The following is a 20,898-nucleotide window of genomic DNA, read 5'->3' on the forward strand; positions in this document are numbered from 1 at the left end:
ACAAACAGCGAACAACCTATGAGAACTACACAAATGTGGAAACAGCAGGAAGGAGGCCTACAGAAAGAGGCAGGCTTACAGCAGGAAGCATGCCTACAGCAGGAGCAGGAATACAGCTGGGTTGCGGATGATTTTAGTATTGTGACTCATTGGTGGAACTGCATCACCCAACCTCAAAAACAACTCTTATCAGTAATTGGAACAAATTAAAACACCAGCAAATCTGTTATAATCATTGTATTTTTAATTGGTGCACATGGCAGTAAACAAAACATTTATTTATTCTAGAAGAAAGGTTCTGCCACTTCAGCATTCCAGGAGAGGTTTGTTATGGCAATTCATTAAAAGTAAATATTTGAAATTTATGTCCTTTTCTGACAATGTTTTTTTTAAAACACCAAAGAAAGACAGTAACCTTCGATGGTTTAGTTTAGTTTTTGTTTTTTTGTGTGGTAATAACAGAACAGAGAGCCGCTGAGCAGTTGTCATATGCCTGAGACCAAATCCAAATATAGGCAACTATTAATAGAACATCTGAACAGTCTGGGCTTCACACGTTCTCTGCCCTGACAACACCACATTACTTTGTGTAGTGGCTTTGGAGGAAGAGCTGGACTGTAGACTCAAACAGGTAAGTTTATTTACAAAAGACAAGCTGTTCATTATGAACTCTCAAATATGTACAGTGCTATTAGTGGCAAAATATGGTACTATGAGCTCTCTGGTGGGGGAATATGGTACTGTCAGCTCTCTAGTGGCGTAATATGGTACTGAGCTCTCGTGGGGTAATATGGTACTTTATAATACGGGTGGATCAAATCAAGCATTCTGATTGGTTGAGATTGAGTCACGGGGTGTAGTTTATTCAGCCATGAAGTACCACCTGTTAACATTTACCAGAACCATTTTTTCCATGTTAGTGCGCACTCAAATTAAGAGGGGATTTTTTTTGGCTCGGTGGTGAGCAGGATTGTCTTTCAATCAGAGGATTGGCGGTTCGATCCCCGGCGCTGTCAGCCCATGTCGATGTGTCGTTGAGCAAGACAATTAACCCTAAATTGCTCCCATAGTCTACGGAGTATGAATGGTTGATGTGGCACCTTGCATGGTGGCTCCTCCCATCAGTGTGTGAATGGGCGAATAATGTTATGTCATGTTTAAGCGCTTTGAGTGGTTGGAAGACTAGAAAAGAGCAATAGAAGTACAGGTCCATTTACCATTTAAATTGCGCGACCGTTAGTTGCCATTTAGCTTGACAGTTACCAAACACGTGTAGCCATGGGTTTCTCTTGTGCTTATACTTGTATAATAATAATGAAATAACAACACACTGCTCCGTTAGGACAAGACAGCAACCACTTTATTCTTGTCTCCTTTTTGCTTGAACGAATCCTTCTCTCCTCGCTTTTCGTTTCCCCCTCCACAATAAAAGCCCCAGCTATTTATGTACACAATATAATAGCTTACACATGTTTCGTGTAAACTTTGATATTTTGGGGGGAATGACTTTTGATGAGAATGTCAGCAGTGAATAATGTTTTCGGGGATTCCTGTCCTCCGCTGTGCGTCGGGCCTAACAACCCCCTTGAACAGTACATTATTGACGATACAGTAGTCCTTCTCGTTCCTTATTGGTTAAATAAACTCTTTAGTGGGGTATTATGGTACTATAAGCTCCTTAAGATATAATGGTTCATCACCAATTAAGGCTTTGTAGGCGAGGAGAAGGATTTTTAATGTGATTCTTGATTTTACAGGGAGCCAGTTTAGAGCAGCTAATACAAGAGTAATGTGATCTCTTTTCTTAGTTTTAGTTAGTACACGAGCTGCAGCATTCTGGATCAACTGGAGAGATTTAAGGGACTTATTAGAGCAGCCTGATAATAAGAAATTGCAGTAGTCTAGTCTAGAAGTAACAAATGTGTGAACACATTTTTCTGTATCGCTTTGAGACAAGATGTGCCTGATTTTGAAATGCTATGGAGGTAACGTCACTTGAAGATGATTGACCAAGCACTAATAAAGCATCTCTGTTCTTGATGGAGTTGTACTTTTTTGATTCTAATGAACAGTTGCATTGTGTGTTATGCTGATTAGCATGGGGGACTTTCAGCACTTGGAGCAGGACTTCTACCAGACAGGATATTACATAGATGACCAGGGTCACACCACGGCACACTACGATATCTACGATTCCACAAACCCTGCTTATTGCGACACGTAAGTATTCAGACTTTTAAGGATAGTCCTCTTTCCCACTTCAGCACTGTGTGGAACTAGTGGCTGTAACATATCAAGACAGCAACAAATAAGACTGCAAGATTCAACATGTTTGTAGACCTCAAGGAGACATACCGTTTTTTTGTGAAAAACTCTGTAAACAGAAACTTTGTTTCGCCACACCATGTATCGTATTTCCGGAATCCTCTAAGACTCTTCTGAGGAGGGAATCACTCAGAATAAAAAACATTTGAACCCATTTCCCAAGCTGCGCCTCTTCTTCTAGTGTATACTCGTTAAAGCTCCACTGACAAGCCTCCTTGATCGTTTAGGATAGTGACGTCCTAAAATATGAAGCGCTGAGATCAATTTGCTGGAATGAAGTGACGAGGAAACAACATTGGGAAATGAGAAAGGCTTAGGCCTTTTCATTGGGGCTGTTTTGGAATATGTAACACATTAACTTAAGTGAAAGTAGGTGTGGCAGGTTTTGGAACGGCCTTTAATGCAAAACATTTACGCTTTTACAGCAAATAAATCCTTTATTGACTTGAACATTACTGATCGATGACATATGTACCTTATGGAGTATTTGATGATAGATTTTGCCGCCTTGAAAGTATGTGCAGAATTATTCTAATATTTCTACATTTAGACTCTTTTAGAGAGGGGTCATATCAATATTTTTTCTTGCAATATTTTTCAGTGGAACACAGGCTTTTGTGTCGGGTGCTCTTGATCCCCTCATGGAGCAACAGTACACCGGACAATTCTACCAACCTGCAATGCTTTCTGGGACTGTTGTAAACCCAGGAACAGATTATTCTGAAGAGGAACCTACCCTCCTTGAGGGTAAAAAATAATCTGCATTTGAAACAATCTATGTTTTCTTTGGATCACGACAACTACCTTTGTTGTATTTAGTTGAGATCTAGCAAACAATTGTCCATTCATAGAGAGATCATATGCAGTGACTCCAGGAAACAGCTGGGGAATCAATTAATTACTGAAAATAAACTTTCTGTTTCCGTCTAGAGCTCGGCATCAATTTTGATCACATCTGGCAGAAGACACTGACCGTCTTGAACCCTTTTAAGCCTGCAGATGGCAGCATTATGAATGAGACTGATCTGACCGGTCCAATCCTCTTCTGCGTTGGACTGGGGGTCACATTAATGATGGTAAGGTACTAGCATATCTCATATCTCAACCCAGTATAATTCCAATACGAGGAATACTACTCCGACTACACATTCACTGCTGTATGATATGTAGTATCAGTAGTGTAATTTAACAAGTGCCTGCTAATTTCTTTATTTTCATATATTTAGGCAGGTAAAGCCCACTTTGGTTATGTGTATGGGATCAGTGCTACAGCCTGCATTGGGATGTACATTCTGCTGAGTCTAATGAGTTCTCTGGCAGTGTCTTATGGCTGTGTGGCCAGTGTCCTGGGCTACTGCCTCCTGCCCATGGTGGCCCTCTCTACATTTGCTGTCTTCTACTCTTTGCAGTAAGTCCATTCAGTGGTTGTCATTATTATACCATTTATATTTGTAACTCAAAAGTGTTGAGCAGTGGTCGTCAAAGTTGGTGATGGTAACAGGAAATCTGTAAGTGCTTTGCTTGACGGTATTTCTAAGGTGCTGTAAAATGTACAGCTCACAGATCAAATCTTTAATGCACAATAGGTTGGATATTGGCTTTTGAAAGACACTCCTCCTCTGGCTGTGAACAGAAAAGAGGCTGTGTCGCAAACTGCCGTAAAAAAAACATTTGAGGCGCATATATCAAATGTGCTGTCTACATGCCCAAAGAATGCTCCTTAGGCCCAAATAATATTGGCATATCACCTTCTGAAAATGCTCCATACGGAATAATTTTTCATTTGGAAAATCAAAACGGAATTTGTTGTTTGACATGACCCGTATGACCAGCATCGTCACCACTGAGAGAATGAGCATTTTAATTTTGACCGACAAAGAGACGCTCAGATGTCACTAACAGGCAGGACTCATGCAGAGTTGAGCTCAGGTTGATGTTCATACTTCAAATCCCTCTTTGTTGTTTTCACAGAGGCATCCTGGGTACAGTTCTGGCCTTGTTAGGAATTTGTTGGTGTAGTCTCTCTGCCTCCAAGATCTTCATCTCCACTCTGGCAATGGAGGGCCAACAGCTGCTGGTGGCTTACCCATGTGCCCTGCTCTATGGCCTCTTTGCATTAGTCACTGTGTTCTAATAATCACCAGATTAACCCGGGAGGAAAATCTTCATGATTCAAGCAACCTTTTTTTTATTTCTAGCAATACATTTAAAATGAGGAAATGTTGTTTATCCCGGTCTATTGGTGTGCATAGGGAAAGCACTTAAAGGGATTGAAAGGGAATTTAGGAACTTGGTGCTAAAATCTTATCCCATGTGTCTTTAGGGCAGAGTGTGGCAGAGACTTTACAAACTTTGAACAATAAACAAGCCTTTGCATTTTTATCTCTTTAGACTACTGGAGCATTATCATTTACTGAGCTTTGAGGATTTTTTTGCCAGGTATATCACATTTGAAATGGAGCTTCAGCTCCAGGCGGAATCGTTTCATTGTGTTGTTTTATTTAGTGCAGCTTTATTTAATACTTACATATCAGATATTTGTCTTATGATCTAAAATAATACCTTAAAGCCTTGCATGGTATTCATTCTGTCTTCAAAGATTTTGATAAATAAATATATTTACATGTAATGACTGTACCTGACATTTACAGGTGTCAGCTTTCCTTAAAACCTGATAAACCCTTAGTCCCCTAATTAGGGGGACCCTACGTGTTCTACAGCTCATATGACCTTGATATGAATACCAGACCCTATTATCATTAATCTCTAAAGAATTTGCAACTCCTTGCCATTAAAAAAATGAAAAGAAATTGGGATTTCACTTATTTTCTGCATGAATAAAATCAAGAGTCAAGTGTCTGATCAAAAAATGACTCCTTGATTGCTCCCCGAGTTAAAAAAAAAGATATCTTCGGTGCCTTCCCATCATGCCACAGAGTAATACTGCACCTCTTTAGGAAGATTAAGACCCAAAGCATGTATCTTCTCAGTACTTACAGTACTTTAGCACTTTACATGTAGTAAATCGGACCTGTGGATGATAAACTAGAAGAGTTTTAGTTTTTTTAAAACACACTTCCTCATCTTCGTGAAAATCAGGAAAAAGAGGCTAAGGCTTATCAGCCTGCATTTTAATCCAGCCTGCATTTTGAATCATAGCATCTCAGTTAATCAGAACTACGTCCTCAGCTGTGACCGCCGTGTTAGAGCCGTGCACAGCGTGAGCTCACTAGTGGGTCACGCTCACATGCACTAGAAGTGATATGTAAACAAAGCCAGGAGAAGAAGCTCTGGTAACATCACACACAGAGGGAGCTCATTCACTGCTCAGGTAGACATTACTCTGCAAAGTTGGTTGCATCTATAATACTGGTCTGAATGTTGTACATTGCTCCTCTAAATAATCTTCCAGAAAATCCAATTGCAAATGAATGAGTGTTTGCAGCTGGTGGGGCCACTTCTCCAGGTGGTCATTAAACTGTTACAGAAAAAAAGCAGACAACATGACATAACCAAAAAACCAGCAGTGAAACCTCAAACATGATAGAAATATATTCATGTATTAATGTCTGGGCTCCTCATCGCTCCACACAGACCTGATGTTTTAGAGTCTTCAGTGAAAGAAATCCTTCCATGTGAGCTGGTCGGTGGATTTCACCATGAGACTGAAAAACAAGCTATTATGTTTTTCATTTAGAATGAGTAATTGATTGAAGTATCGCAGTGTGGAAACACCTACATGTTATGGATGGGGGTTCATTCTGTTTTGGGACAATGCAGTAAGTTCACCCAGAGGTCTCAAAGAAATTAAAGCCATTCACTTTTATTACAGTAGAGGGAGCTACAACATCGCTTTTGCAATGTTATGACTCAATGAGGACACGTTCTTCTTTAGTGCCACATGTTTAGTGGATTTATGAACTGAGAAAGTTTTTAATGCATGGTTCCATTCCTGGTTTTTGAAGCCATTTCCAACACACACAGAACTACTGCTGTATTAGTCACATTGTCCTGGAGATCATGCTGTGTGTGTGTGTGTGTGTGTGTGTGTGTGTGTGTGTGTTTGTTTGTGTGTGTGCGTGCCTGCGTGCGTGCATGTGCGTGTGTGTGTGTGTGTGGATGTCAACAGTCACAGTCCACAGAATTGTGGAGCTTTCAGAGGAAGAAAAGGAACTAGTTTCTCACACAGCCTTTATGATGTATGAGGGTCTGAGCAGACTCTGACAACTGCAGTCACTGATGCTCTGCAGACAACTTTCTTTAAGAGCTGGCCAAGCGAGAAGGGGGGGCGCAAATGTCGACACAATTCACCGTGATATTAACAACAGGGTCCCAGTCCAATCAAGCAGGTGGATCCAGTCCCTCAGGTGGTGTTTGAGCGGACAGGGTCGAATACCAAGGCCATGATCTCTCTTGGCTCTGTGGTTCTGCTCAGTGTGACTTTGGAGGCCCCAAGACTGAGCTCCATCACAGAAACATCATAACACTGCTCATTCACTCAGGTTTTTTTTGTTGAAGGATGGCAACATTGTTGAAGGAAAAATGTTCATGAAGAAATAAAACAACATTTCTTAAAATAATGCCCATATTGAATTAAGCTTTTAAGCCCTGAGTCCCTTCTCGGGGGGAGAAGCCCTTCTAGAGGCCTTAGGTCTGCTCCTGAGTTTTACCAGAAGCATACTTCAAGGCCTAAACAACAACCTACAGAGTTGCCTCTTTGTAAAGATAATGACCTATAGAATTAGAATCTGCAAGGTGAATCACAATCAAACAAAGCCTTGTGGTGTTTTAGTCAAAATACGTGTTGTTCGGTTCAAAGATTTAAAAGTTATAATCTTTATGCCTTAACATGGTCGGTTTGGTGCATGCTGGGTATCTATCTTTGCATAAATTTCTGTGTAAGACATGTGACGCGCTCTAAAAAACCTCCCATGACCACGTGGCCTGTAGTGTTAAAAATGTCGAAGGAAGTAGGGAAAAAAACAGTCCGGCTGCATTTGGATTTGGCAGGTACTAATAACCCACAAGGATCAGCATGCTTTACTAGACTCCAAGCTCATAGGGTTACAGAGAGGTGCTACAGAGAGGTGTCTTTTCTTGAAATCTGACTTTGTATGTGTACTTATTAACAATCTAGTGAAACCTTGCTCTGCTAATAAGGTTGTAAATACAGTTGTTTGGTATGGCAAAAAGAGATCTATTAAACAGACAGGTTGGTAACAAACTGTATTTAGTCAAAGCTATTTGAATAAGAAAACAAAGCTGACCAGTGGAATGATTAATGCAGCAATGCATGATCATTTGTTTGTATGGTGGACCTGGATTTACACTCTGTCATTTCTCTAATATCATCATTAGATGATTAATGTAACCAATCTCATTTTATATCTTTAGAAGTGAAGTCCAAACACTTGCAGCTGTGAACTTCAGTACATGCTGAAGTACTTCACAGAATACTTTTTTTTTGCCTTTCAAAGGACCTCCGCTTAGGCTTGAAAAGACGACGCTTTGCTGAAATGATAGCGTGAACATCAGCCAAAGAGCGTATTTATATTGGTGAGAATACACCCCTGTTCAAGACAATATATGTGAGGGAACATGTGTGCATGTTTGACAGACAGTGGGGGGAAAGAGAAGGACGGCCCCGAGGAGCAGCTCAGACTCTCCTCTCCTGACTGTAAGGACTGGTTAAAGCAAACAAATCCCTCTGACCAAGCGGTAGGCTGAAGACAAGCGCTCCCCGGGCCCCACGTAACTCTCCGGCTACTTCACACTGAACTCCTCCAGATGATTGCGTCTCAGAGTCTCACTCCTGCTAATCCCGGCTGGAGGGGCTCACTGCTCGATGACCCATCATTAACCAGAGCTTGGAAAAAAACTGATGCAGTCAACATTTAAATGCACGTTAGACCTGCTTAATCTTTAAACGTCTATTCTCAGCAGCAGTTTTATAAAGTGTGTGTGTGTCAGTGGTGGCCGGCCCATAGAGGGCAACGGGACTTAGCCCCACCCACCTTGAGCCAAAAAAAAAGATTATAAAATTATGAATTATAAAAAATATAATTTTATTAATATATTATACAAATTGTCACTATTTGTGTTGTTAAGCTATGGAATATACCAGTAATATTTGTAAAAATAGGATATCTGCGCCAAATATCTGCTTTTCCTGCTTCTCTCCTCTGCTAGTGCACCTCTCAGCTGCTCACATGTACGTCTCTGCTGCTGGTGCACGTCTTGGGGCTTGATCGATTCTGCCCAAAGAAGACAAGTCTAATATGCAGTTTAGCCAGTCATCGATTAAATAAATAAATGAGTGATGTACAATTCATCCAATCAGCGCTGTAAAAAAGACTTCCGTAGGGGCTATTCTCATCTTGCCCAAGAGCGTGTTTCCATGTCTCAGGGCACTTCTCGCTTGTTCTCGCTGGCTTCTCTTCTCTCGCAGCACATTTTAATGAGAAGACAATGAAATATCCAAGCATGAGTGCTACTCTTGCAAGAAGATTCAACCCTAACAAGATCAAATCTCTCCTCCAAGACCAGTTTGAGAGAAGAACTTGGGCGGAGAAACTCCAGGTAAAACGACTGATTCCAGATCAGCCGCCTGAACTCAGCATAAACGGAGCCTGTCAAAATCTAGAAGCTAGAATCTCAGGACTTACTGATGACCGCTTTCCCGCAGAGGTTTATGTACATCTGGAGAGTGAAATGCTGATTATGTTACTGGTTTTCTTTACATTTGCAGTCGTATTTAATCATAAACTAGCCACAGCACTGTAGTTGCTGCTGCACCTGGGCTGCTGGTGCTTCTACCCGCGGCCTCTCCTTGGCGTGGCGAGAAGTTGGTTCTAGGCTGGAACTAACCCACTTTTGCTGGTTAAATGGAGAAGAGAGGTTGTATTTAATCTCTTTATATTAATAATAGGTGCATTTTGGTCTCAATACAAATCAATCAGTCTCAAATCAATCTCCCATTCCATTGAAAAGCAAGGTGCCCCTGCATTGCTATTTTAAATTTTGAAAGGCTCAATGTGAATAAATATGGATTGTATCAGAATATTTCGTAAAATAAAATGTTGTGGATTTTACATCTCTCTCTTGTCCAATACTTTGACATAGACTTTTGAACTTTACAATGCTTTGTAGCACACAAAAAGACCTTGATCATCAACAAAAATTTGTTGGGGGAAAAAAATAGAAAAAGAAATCGAGATTATAGAATTTGTGCACTATGTTTACTATGTGTTGCTTTCTATTGACAAAGGGAGTGTAATTAAGGTTGCTGTACCATCATGATTTTCAGATTGCAGCTATTGCAGCAATTTGGGGAGGTTGGGCCATAAAAATTATTAATTGCATTCTCTAAAATGTGCATTGCTGCGGACGACAGCTGTGTCTTTTCGTCTATTTTTCTCTCTGTTGCCTCAGGAGCTGCTCATCCTGTTTTACTCCATCATCATCCAGTCTGTCCTCTGCTCTTCCGTCACTGTGTGGTTTGGATCGGCCACCAAACAAGACAGAGCCAGACTGCAACGGATCATCAGGTCTGCAGACAGAACTATTGGTTCCAGCCTGCCCTCCATCCTGGACTTGTACACCTCCAGAGTTAGGAAGCGGGCTGGAAAGATCACTACAGACCCCTCATACCTTGGACACAAGACGTTCCAACTCCTCCCTTCTGGTAGGCGCTACAGAACACTGTATGCCAAAACCACCAGACACAAGAACAGCTTCTTCCCACTAGTCTGTTGAACAACTGAACAATTAGTCAGACACTTCCACCTGCACTAGTTGCACTTTCTGGACCACTGTTTACTGTTATACTGTTTTTATGTTTCCTTAATGTCTTATTTTTGGTCTTTCTTTTATATTTATCTTTTATATCTAGCTCTTGTATTGTAAATAAGTACAAAGCGCAGAATCCGGCGTCAAATTCCATGAATGTGAAAATGTATATGGCCATTAAGAGGGGCTGCAACAGAACTTCTGAATAGTACCAGGCAGTCAGAGAACAACAGGCAAACTTGTCTAAAGAAGGGTTAGGCTGGGGAGCTGAATTCCAGCAAGTAGGCAAGAGCAGTAACAAAATGCTTGAATGCTAACACTGGGTTCTCACTGATGTCCACTTCCTCCAAGGAAATCAGAATCAGCTTTAAAGTTTTTACCTACCAGAATATACACCTGGAGTAGTTTCAGTCTGATGACTGTAAATGTGAATCTCAGGGAGATTTAGCCTTCTCTTCCCCACAAGTCTTTCAGTGGTTGTCCTGCCAGACGTCTTTTTTTCTCGGCTAACCTTTGCTCTCACATATTCCAGCGCGGGCTCTTTTTTTTGCCTGGCCTGTCCTGGAATGCGGCGCACACTGGATGACCTGCAACAACGTTTCTGATGGTCAGGGCACCCAGGAGTTTTTCTCCCTGACCTGACCTCTCACCATAACAACTCTCACCAGGGCCCCACCCAATTTTTCAACTGCTACCTGTTGCTATGTTTCAGTGGTGGAATGCAACAAAGTATTTTTACTTCGTTATTATATTTAAGTAAATTTTTACGTATCTGTACTTAGAGTAAAAGTAAAAAGTATGCACTATTATTTTTACTTGTTACATTTTACAGCTATTATCTATACTTTTACTCTACTACATTTCTACAATATGTGTCGTTATTCGTTACATTTTATGAACACAGTTTCGCCAAAATGTTGCCTGCACAAAAATATGGATTGCGTTGCTGTTTTGGAAGTTTAAACCAATCAGGTGTGTTAGCGTGAAAAATTATTCGATGCCTGGTGTCGCCTACAGAAGAATTCAGTTCCACAACTTCTCCTCGATTATTTCCTCGATCACAGGTAAAGTACCAAGCTCTGCAGTTGCAAAGGCAGGGAGTCGTCCAGTCAACGCAGGTTGACCTTCTAAGACAACACCCCGAGCAGCCGGAAGTTCGGCTCTTTAATACACGGTTTTCCATCATCAATATATCATAAGCAAAGTAACATTTAATTGGCTCTAAACTGTCAAGAGGAGGAGAATTCTGTGTTCTCATCTCTTCTCACAGAAAGGGACGTGCAACGTTCTCTCGTGTCAACATACTGATAAACAGGTGTGGGTGTTGAGGAGTGCTGGCGTGTGACCAAATTTCCTTGAGACCCAGACATTCCTAGACACAACTACAGCTGCATAGCTGTGTTGTACTTACCTTGCTAACCTAATCTGAACTCCACTTGGCATGAATATGAAAAGCATCTACAGGAATTTTTGATTTATATTATCAGGTGGCTCTACTATCTCCAATGACAGCAGAGTGTGCATTTGGCAGCAGCACTAGCGGTAGCCTTGCCTGTTTTTGCACTTGTATAATTAAATAAAATATTTAAAGATATAAAATGTTGTCTTCATTGGTTTGGCTTAATGATATTAACTTTGCAGATAATCCCTGGTAGATAACTTGTCATCCGGAGAATTGTAAGATAGAGTGTGAAAAGTATTACAGAGGGTAAGCACAATAAGTACAGCAACCTTTTCTCTCAACCTCTCTCTCGCTCTCTCTCTCTCCCTCTCCCTCTCTCTCTCTCTCTCTCTCTCTCTCTCTCTCTCTTCGTCTATCTGTTCATATATATATTCCACTGTTTTCATATATATTCAGCTGTTTTGTTATTTTTCAATATATTCAGCTTTTTTGAGCTCTATTCAACTATATTTCAATATTTTCATATATATTCAGCTGTTTTGATAGATATTCAGCTGTTTTATATACATTCAGCTTTTTTCATATATATTCAGCTGTTTTGTTATTTTCAAATATATTTAGCTCTCTCTCTCTCTCTCTTCGTCTATCTGTTCATATATATATTCCACTGTTTTCATATATATTCAGCTGTTTTGTTATTTTTCAATATATTCAGCTTTTTTGAGCTCTATTCAACTATATTTCAATATTTTCATATATATTCAGCTGTTTTGATAGATATTCAGCTGTTTTATATACATTCAGCTTTTTTCATATATATTCAGCTGTTTTGTTATTTTCAAATATATTTAGCTTTTTTTAAGCTTTTTTAAGCTTTATTCAACTATATTTCACTATGTTCAGCTAAATTTAGCAATTTCTTTCAAATATTTCAGCTTTATGCTTCAGCTTTTTGCATTCCAACGCATTTTCCAAAGGAAATGCAATTTCTAGTTTTTATTCTTCTTATAGTCAAACCACTATTCCTCCCACAGAGTTGCCAGCACATGCGTCAAAAATACATCGAAACGTGCGGCTTGCACGGGAATCGTGAGCTATGACTTTTCTAAGAGATTCGCCCGTACGTTTTCCCGAAAAATGCGAAAAACGTCCAAAAAATTTCACAAAATGTTCGTGGAGGGTGGAGCACCAATTAACAGAGTGAGAAGAAGCGACAGAAACTGTTAAAAAAATAAAACGTATTTTGTCTTTACTCCCACAATGTTCACTCTTCATACACCATTGTTGGATAGAAACGTTGGAAATCTTGTCTTCTGTCGTAAACTGCGGTCGATAGGAATCCAACAGACTCAGACGTGTTAAAATCCGACTAATTGTGAGAGCAAGTCCACCTCGCTCTGCCATCCGCCACCATGTAAAATCTCCCTTCAAAGCCACGTCTCCCCTGAAGCTCGTACCTGACTTGTAAATCGCCCGTACAGACACATGTTTTATCATACAGACTCGCCAGTCACAGTATCTGTTAATCAAGTCTTCCTAATGCTCCATATGCGATATCGAAGCAATAGGAGCTTTTAAAGTATCTTTTTTGAGGGATTTTTGGATAGGTGTTCCCCAGCATTACCTCCATTGAAATATGTATAGCTGAAGACCTTTGAAGTCATCACTATGGCAACCTTTGATCTAGCAACCCACAGGTGTTCTCGTTAGGGCAGTTTAACAGACACACAGACACTTACACACGCACACACAACACAAATGACTTCTGTCTCTCTCTATGTTTGTCTCACACACACAGACACACAAACACACATACACACACACAAACATACACACACACAGACACACACAAACAGACACAAACACACACAGACGTTTACGTGTGTTTTATATTGTGTAGTTGTCAACACTGTGATCATTAATAAGGTCATATGATATTTCATATACCTTTGTGTGTGTTCAGGACGTTCAGTAGTTTATTTCCTTAAATCCACAGTCCAGTCTGCCTCTAATCAGTCTGCTGGCTGTCACCTGGTCACCATGACGACGGCAGCACACAGGTGCTTCATATCAGCCAATCAGTTTAACACACAAACCAACTCAAGTGCTTTGGAGGAGAGACGGGCGTTATAAACAAAAGCTATATATTGCGACGTCTTACGGCAGTAGTAGCCACACTTTCAAAATTTCTTGCGAAATTTTCTAGTTAATAAATACATTCGAGGCTAAAGCCCCTGATGTTTTTTAATTAGCCCCGAATATTTATTTATTTTTTAAGATCACATCCTCAAACTACGGTTATCTAATGTTGAAGCTTCGATAAAACAGTGCTTTTGGACAGGTTAAATGTTAATAAATATGTAAAGAATAAATACACAAATATATAAAGAGCATTAAATGTACAAAGTAAAACAATGTAAATACTGTACATGACAAGATGCATGGTTCATTAAACATCTCAATACTGTTGCTGTTACTGTTGCTGAATGGTTGCTGTTGGTATGTTCAACATGATGAATGGGGCATTTTTGTACCTGGGCTATTGAGGGAAGTTAACTGGTAACCATGAAAATGCCTCAATTCAATTCAGTCCAGAAGAACAGGTACCTGTGGGTATGTGGAGAGTGTTTCTATGTCTAAAAATATCTACTTCACTCTTCTCAGCTAAGCCCCGGATGTGTCAAAATCCTAGAAACGCCCCTGCTTGCCACATCCTACCTCTGCGAGATCGGCTTTTCTGCTGTTTTCTTCATTCTTTTAATTGAATAAGCACAGATGGAGGAGTCGCAAAATGTTATTGCAATAAAAATTCAGCATAGAGATTGTGACCACTGTCCTACCTAAACAATAAAACAGATGTTTGTCATTTGTCTTCTAAAAGGACCCATATCATTCTTGCCTCATCTGACACCCCTGTTGGCAGGAATACATTGTTTGTCACTAACATTGGCTGCGTTTCCCAGATTCGATCGTTCTTAAGGACTTAAGAAGGCTCGAAAGAAGGGTTCGCTAAGAAGGAGCGCTAAGATACGAATGTTTCCCAGATGCGTTCTTAACTGCCTTCTTATAATACGGGTTGATCAAATCAAGCATTCTGATTGGTTGAGAGTGAGTCACGGGGGGGGGGGGAGTTTATTCAAACCATAAAGTACTGTACAGCCTGTTTACATTAACCAGCGTTCCACATCAGTGCGCACTCAAAATAACAGGTCGATTTAAATTGCGCGACCCTAGCTGTTTACGTACACACTATAATAGCTCACACATGTTTCGTGTAAACTTTGATATTTTGGCTGGAATGACTTTTGATGAGAATGTCAGCGGCGAATAGTGTGTTTGTGGTCCCTGTTCCAGCTGTACAGTCACACGTTGATACGGCTTACGATCAGGAGCGCAGACTAATTAGCGGGGAGCGAGCGCGTAAAACAGGAAACGAAGACGAGGAACGAAAAGTATTTGATCACAAAATAGCGCTGATTTCCAGTAAAAGATAATCACCGTCTGCAAATTCCCGAGTGAGGCAAGTTCTTTAAACATCATGGAGAGAGGAGGGGGGGGGGGGGGGGGGGGGGAGAAAAGACGGACAGAAGCAGCGAAAGCACTTATTTTCATCGGTGGCTGGGTCTCATCCTCCACCCTGCTTTCAACCGGTCAGGTAGTCAGTTCTTAACGCTAAACACATACGGGACTATTTTCTCTACACTACTGGAATGCGATACACAACTTTTGGTGTCTACAACTATGTTGGGTTGAAAGGCAGCTTACTAATACTGTTTATAATGTCGCTGGTAACCGTATTATAAAAGCAATAAGGTACTCGAGGCAGTACTGTATCTACAATAATGTACTGTTCAAGGGTTGCCTAACAACACCCTTGACGACATTATTGAACGATACAGTCCTTATTGCTTAATTAAGATCTCGCCAAAGAAGCTTCCTAAGACGCTCTTAGTGGGAGCTGTTCACCGCCGTGGTGATGAAACTAAATCAATCGATGCCAGGTTAATCGATCAACCACCACTTTATCAGCGCATAAATCACGCACAACACCCTGTGGTCCCCACACACAGGTGCAACTACGGTAAGCGCGCGTGTGTGTGCCATCCACGACACCAATCACCCGGGGATTTCAGCCATGGCATGAAATCCACGGTGGACCTGGCGGACCTCATCCCGTGTGGTGGGCATTCTGATGTGTGTGCGGGCATGGCGCAGGAGGATCGGTGTCACGGCTGCGACACTCCGTGAAACCGATGCCTTGCTCAGGCCGTCGCCGTCCCCCACAACCTCCAGGAAGCTCCCCAATGCGTAAAAACGCAGGCTGAGGGCAACATTGCAGCGGGTTGGCCTGTGGATGTGTGGTGACACTAGTGTGACGAGGCGTTGGATCTCCACACAGGGAAGCCGGTACTTGGACTGGACAGCCCGGTCCGACAGCACAGGGCGACGCTGTTGGTTCGCAGCGAGATTATGCCGTATTGCAGCCGTGGTGTCTCTCACGCGTGGACTTCAGCAACGCCTTTATACGTGGAGCCTCTCTTGATGAGGTTCAGCACAGTTCAGTTACACCTGTCAGTTTCCCTGATATCTACGGAATACCACAGGGTTGTTGATGTTTTTATAGCTAACGTAAACTCATATGCAGATGCCGAATGTGTGTGATAACGTAATGAGTGATAGTAATGCTGATTCATTTTATTTATGTAGCTACAGGAACACAGGGGAAATTCTTTATTTTTATATCGTTACTTTTTTTATGCTATTATTTTTCTTGCGTCAGTGTTCTGCGGCTGTGAGTGCACATTCCTCATTACGCATGGTTTTAGTATTCCTTTGAATGTCAGATATAACGTTCCCTGACGCTGCTGCAGTGAGCGTTTGTCGCTAAGAAGGCTGTTAAGAGTGGGTCAGACCGATCTTACGTTTCGTTCTTAGTTAAAGAGCGTCTTAAGCTAAGAACGACTCTGGGAAACACGTCGTTCTTTCACAGCGCTCTTAGAGCGCTCATAAGACGCTCTTAGCGCTTAAGAGCGTCTTAACGAATTTGGGAAACGCGGCCATTATTTGTCATCATTCATGAAAAATGATTAATTTAACTGTTTGCTGATTGACCTGCAAAAAGGGGATATTGTAGACATGTCACAAGTAGGACTACAGTCTGTGAAAACAGTTTTAGAACGTCCTCTGTGTCTCTGACAGGTTTGAGATGATGTCATGGTGATGTCATCAGGGTGATTTTAATTTAGGTCTGGAGACGACAAAGTTATACCTGAAATCCAGTGTGACAAACGGGTACTATGGAGTTTGAAAGATGCAAGCATTTACCAGCAAGAAGGAGCTTTTAATAAAATTATACTGAGTTGCATTATGGGAAATGTGGGATCCAGTGATTTTTGCTGCAGATTAAAAACCAAGATGTCAGTTTTGATTTTAACCATTCTTGGAAGTCCTGTTACTTTATTTAAGCACAATACTAATGTATATAACTGGTCTCCAATTTGGTGGTTTATTCATTGTCTGTGCCTCAGCTGAGACTTGATCATTATATATGCAGTTAGCATCTTCAGCTTTAACATATTGACAGCAGCAGATGTGTGATTTAGATGGTTGCTGTTAGAGATTTACACTTTACTAAGTGCACCAGAGAAAAGAAAAAAGGCTCAAAGCTTAAGGTAGTAGCTCCAACCCTAAATTAAAACAGCTAGTACTCAAATGTTGAAATGTAAATCAAAAGAGAATAGTTTGACCTATATAATAGTACTGGTACTGAACATGTTGTGCTTATTTCAATGTGTGTTTTCAATGAGATGATCAAACTGGAGACCTGGGCACAGTGAGAAGAGTCAATCCAGCTGAAGCTGAGGAAGAGACAGATTTATTGATTTAATGTTTGATTGAACAGTTATGCATTGGACCTTGAAGCATAAGCAGGCTGATAGAGGCCCTTACATTTATATTAGCATGGCAGTACCTATCAATTTGTCTCTGCCATTTACAGACATTAAACTCTGTAATTGCACTCATTAGAGTTATTTGTAAAATAAATAGAAAGGAGCTTTAAAATGCCCCAGGAGCAGTTTGCATGGGATGAATCTGACAAAATGGCTGCTTGTGTTTATACATTGCTTTGCAGCCCATTTATAAATGATCCAGAAAACACCCTAATTAATGAAGAAATACAGGTGAGAAAGTCATTATGAATCACACTCCATGTAGGGAGATGTGCTTGATCTGCAGATGACCTGGAGAGAAAACATTCCCAGTAATGATGGCTCTCATGGTTGGCTGAAGTCTGGTAGCCCCTCCCCATCCCTGTGTAAATGAGGCAAGTCGCTGAGCATTATTCTATTACAGTATTGTGGCGGCTCGAAGCACAGTAAGATAACAGACATACCTCTGAGCGCTGATGAACAATACATTTACAGAAACTTGCTTATTTAAGGAACTAAGATAAAATCATGTATTATCCATTCTTAAAATTCGTAATTGGTTAAAAATGAATAATGATGTTATAACATTTGTTATCTGAAGACTTTTAGATCATTTTCTCAAAGACAATATAAGATGGCGGACATTTGTGGCACTTCATAGTTATGGGGACGTCATTAGTACAAAAGATCATTGCAAAAATTTTCATCTTAAAAAGTTATTTCTTTACAACTATCACACATGACTGTATTCAATCAAGACAATGAGGCTTTAGTTCCTTCGCTCACAGGTTGGTTAGTCCATGTATCCGTGGGCGAAACCTTTCCCCAGTAGCTCCTGCATGGTGCTGCGCCTCTGGTGTGTGAATGTTAGTGTCGGAGCTATTTATTCAATGTTAGTATTTAGTTATTTTATTCACAAGTAGTATTGTTTAATTATTTGGCTGAACGGTTTGAAACAAATGCCAACACGTGTTGTACAGTGCCAGGCCTTGGCCTAGCTTGCACCCATTGAAGATGTCACGTGGTGATGCCCACCAAGACTTCACTAATGTCCCACAGTTTACTGGCTACATCTTGGTCGGTGGCCGTGTCCAGCAGAACCTGAGGCTTACAATCGGCAAAGCACTTGCCCTGCACACCGTCTACATCTGGGCTGCAAGCCAAGTAGACTGAGGTCTGAGCACCTTCTTCAGGGCTCTTGAAGAAACCCCAGGAGAGTAGGTCAAATAGGGGTTTCGCTAACACCGGGATGTGAACATGCCTCCCCAGATTAGTCCTCACAATACCTGGAGTCACAGCGTTCACAGTCACCCCGCTGCCCTGCAGGCGGTGGGCCAGCTCACAGGTGAACAGCAGGTTGGCTAGTTTGCTGCGACTGTAGGCAAAGGCCTTGTCATAGCTCTGCTCACTGTTCAGGTCCTCAAAGTTAATGTGAGCGTGCTTATAGAGTGTGGAGGAGACCACCACTATGCGACTCGGAGCAGATCGTTTAAGGAGGTCCGTCAGCAGGTGGGTGAGCAGGAAGTGGCCCAGGTGGTTGACCCCAAACTGCATCTCGAAGCCGTCCTCCGTTTTGGTGTAAGGACACTGATAGATGCCAGCGTTGTTGATCAGAACATCCAACCGAGGCTCCTCCTGTTCACAGAAGAAAGTCCTGAAACATCTACTGTGCTCGAGATCTTTGTGTGGGACACGTTGTGCTTTCATAAGGAATCACATGCTCCATGAGCATGACTTTGTGTACACACTATATATATATATATATATATATATATATATATATATATATATATATATGACGCTTTGCACCAACTGTGTGATATTTGTACAATCGAATGCATTCCGGATCAAAAACATAATTTACTGTTGCATTTTGTAAGTTAAGTTATATAATCTAGGTGAGGTCATTCTTTTTTGACGTTTGGTGTGATGTTTCTTAAAAGGCACTATTTGTTCTGTCTGGAAATACAAATAGACTGTCACAAAAAGCCACCTGACATCTGCTACCTGGATCATTATAATAATACAGTTAACATATGCTATGTATTTTTATATTAATACAGGTAACATCTGCTATTTATTATTATATTAATACAGGTAACATCTTCTACCTGTATTATTTCCTTACAGAACGTTCGCACAGATGTGAGCGAGGCGAGATCGAGCTGCTTGACGACCAGCTGGGAGCCGTGTAACCCGGTCTGCTGCCGTAGGTCCCGGGCAGCCTCCTCGGCCCTGCTGCGGTCCCTGCAGGCCAGAATAACGCGGCCCCGGAGCTTTACAATTCCCGCCGCTGTGGCTCTCCCTATCCCACTATTACCGCCCGTCACGAGCACCGTCCTTCCGTCCATCGTGTGGCGTTCTCTTAATACATCCGTGGTTCTAACATTACCTTACAATGTGACTTGCATAACACAACCGACATATTTCATTACCCACAATTCCTAACGGTTGCGAGTTGCCTTTGTTGAAGCTCGTAAAAGTGACAATCTTTTTCTTCTTCTTTTATTTTTCATGGCGGTTATCAAACAGCTTTCGGGTGCATTACCGCCACCCACTAATCTGTGGATATAAGTAAACCCAGACAAAAAACATACAAATAAAACTAAAATAATTGTCAAATTTTTGAGTCTTGTTGTACTTTTTTGTCAGGAATAAAAGTACTCGTAGGCTGATTCGTGTTGATCACCTTGCATGTAACGTTTAATAACCACAACGCCAAGACACAGATCTCGCGATCACACATCACTCATAAGGTTGCCAGGTACAAACGTAATCCCTGAATAACAGACCACTTCTACAATATACTACAAGTCTTGTTGACATTGATGATCATTATCTGTATTCTTCTCAACTCTAATGGCATTTGCCCCATTTTTACCTGTATACCGGCAGATATGTTGTTTTAAAGGAACCACTACAAATTCTTAAAGCTAGTGCTTGTATTAATGTTACATCTAATTTTGCCAATAAGGTTTTGGATGCCAAACCTTAAGCCACACAGCCATAGTGTATTACTGATCATATCAGACCCATATACATAGCTTTCAACGCAGACCTCTCAGCTCCACACGCATCCTCAGAGCATCCAATTACATTTAAAACCTTTTTACATTTATCAACTATTTTATCAATATGTACATTTGAGTTGAGCCAAGCATCAAACCACATTTCTAAAAAGGTGCATGAGTCTGTCCTTTTCAGCTCCTTACCAGATAAACAAAATTGGAACAGAGATCAAAATGTATTTCTCATAAATCATACGCTTTTTACCACAAGAAGCAGTGGTATTCATACCACTACTCCTTGTTCACTTGAGCCTTCCTCTCCTCTGCTTCTAGACATGCTATTGGATCAATTGTTCCCCTTCCTTTTCTAAATCCACTTTGATATTTTGACCTAAGATTCCTAGTTTCCAAATAATGTCTTTCTGTGATCATTCCCTCCATTATT

General features: G+C 41.0%; 2 protein-coding genes across 2 annotated transcripts; one reads left to right on the forward strand and one right to left on the reverse strand.

Moving 5' to 3' along the window:
- The first annotated feature begins 492 nt into the window (after window positions 1–492).
- Window positions 493–7,052, forward strand: LOC137798603 (protein YIPF7-like). Its single transcript, XM_068595479.1, has 6 exons — window positions 493–631; window positions 2,098–2,220; window positions 2,927–3,072; window positions 3,256–3,401; window positions 3,552–3,733; window positions 4,297–7,052. The coding sequence occupies exons 2-6, from the start codon at window positions 2,099–2,101 to the stop codon at window positions 4,457–4,459; spliced, it is 759 nt and encodes a 252-aa protein (XP_068451580.1). The 5' UTR covers window positions 493–631; window position 2,098; the 3' UTR covers window positions 4,460–7,052.
- A 10,322-nt stretch (window positions 7,053–17,374) lies between these two features.
- On the reverse strand, window positions 17,375–19,907 carry LOC137798630 (retinol dehydrogenase 14-like). The gene is made up of 2 exons (XM_068595514.1): window positions 19,557–19,907; window positions 17,375–19,080 (listed from the first exon to the last, which is right to left on the reverse strand). Exons 1-2 carry the CDS (start codon window positions 19,794–19,796, stop codon window positions 18,463–18,465), a joined length of 858 nt encoding a protein of 285 aa, XP_068451615.1. The 5' UTR covers window positions 19,797–19,907; the 3' UTR covers window positions 17,375–18,462.
- Between the last annotated feature and the right edge of the window lie 991 nt (window positions 19,908–20,898).

This window comes from Clinocottus analis, unplaced genomic scaffold (genome assembly GCF_023055335.1).
Source record: "Clinocottus analis isolate CAN_PGR_092001 unplaced genomic scaffold, fCliAna1.0.p SCAF_30, whole genome shotgun sequence".
NCBI classification, from domain to species: Eukaryota; Metazoa; Chordata; class Actinopteri; order Perciformes; family Cottidae; genus Clinocottus; species Clinocottus analis.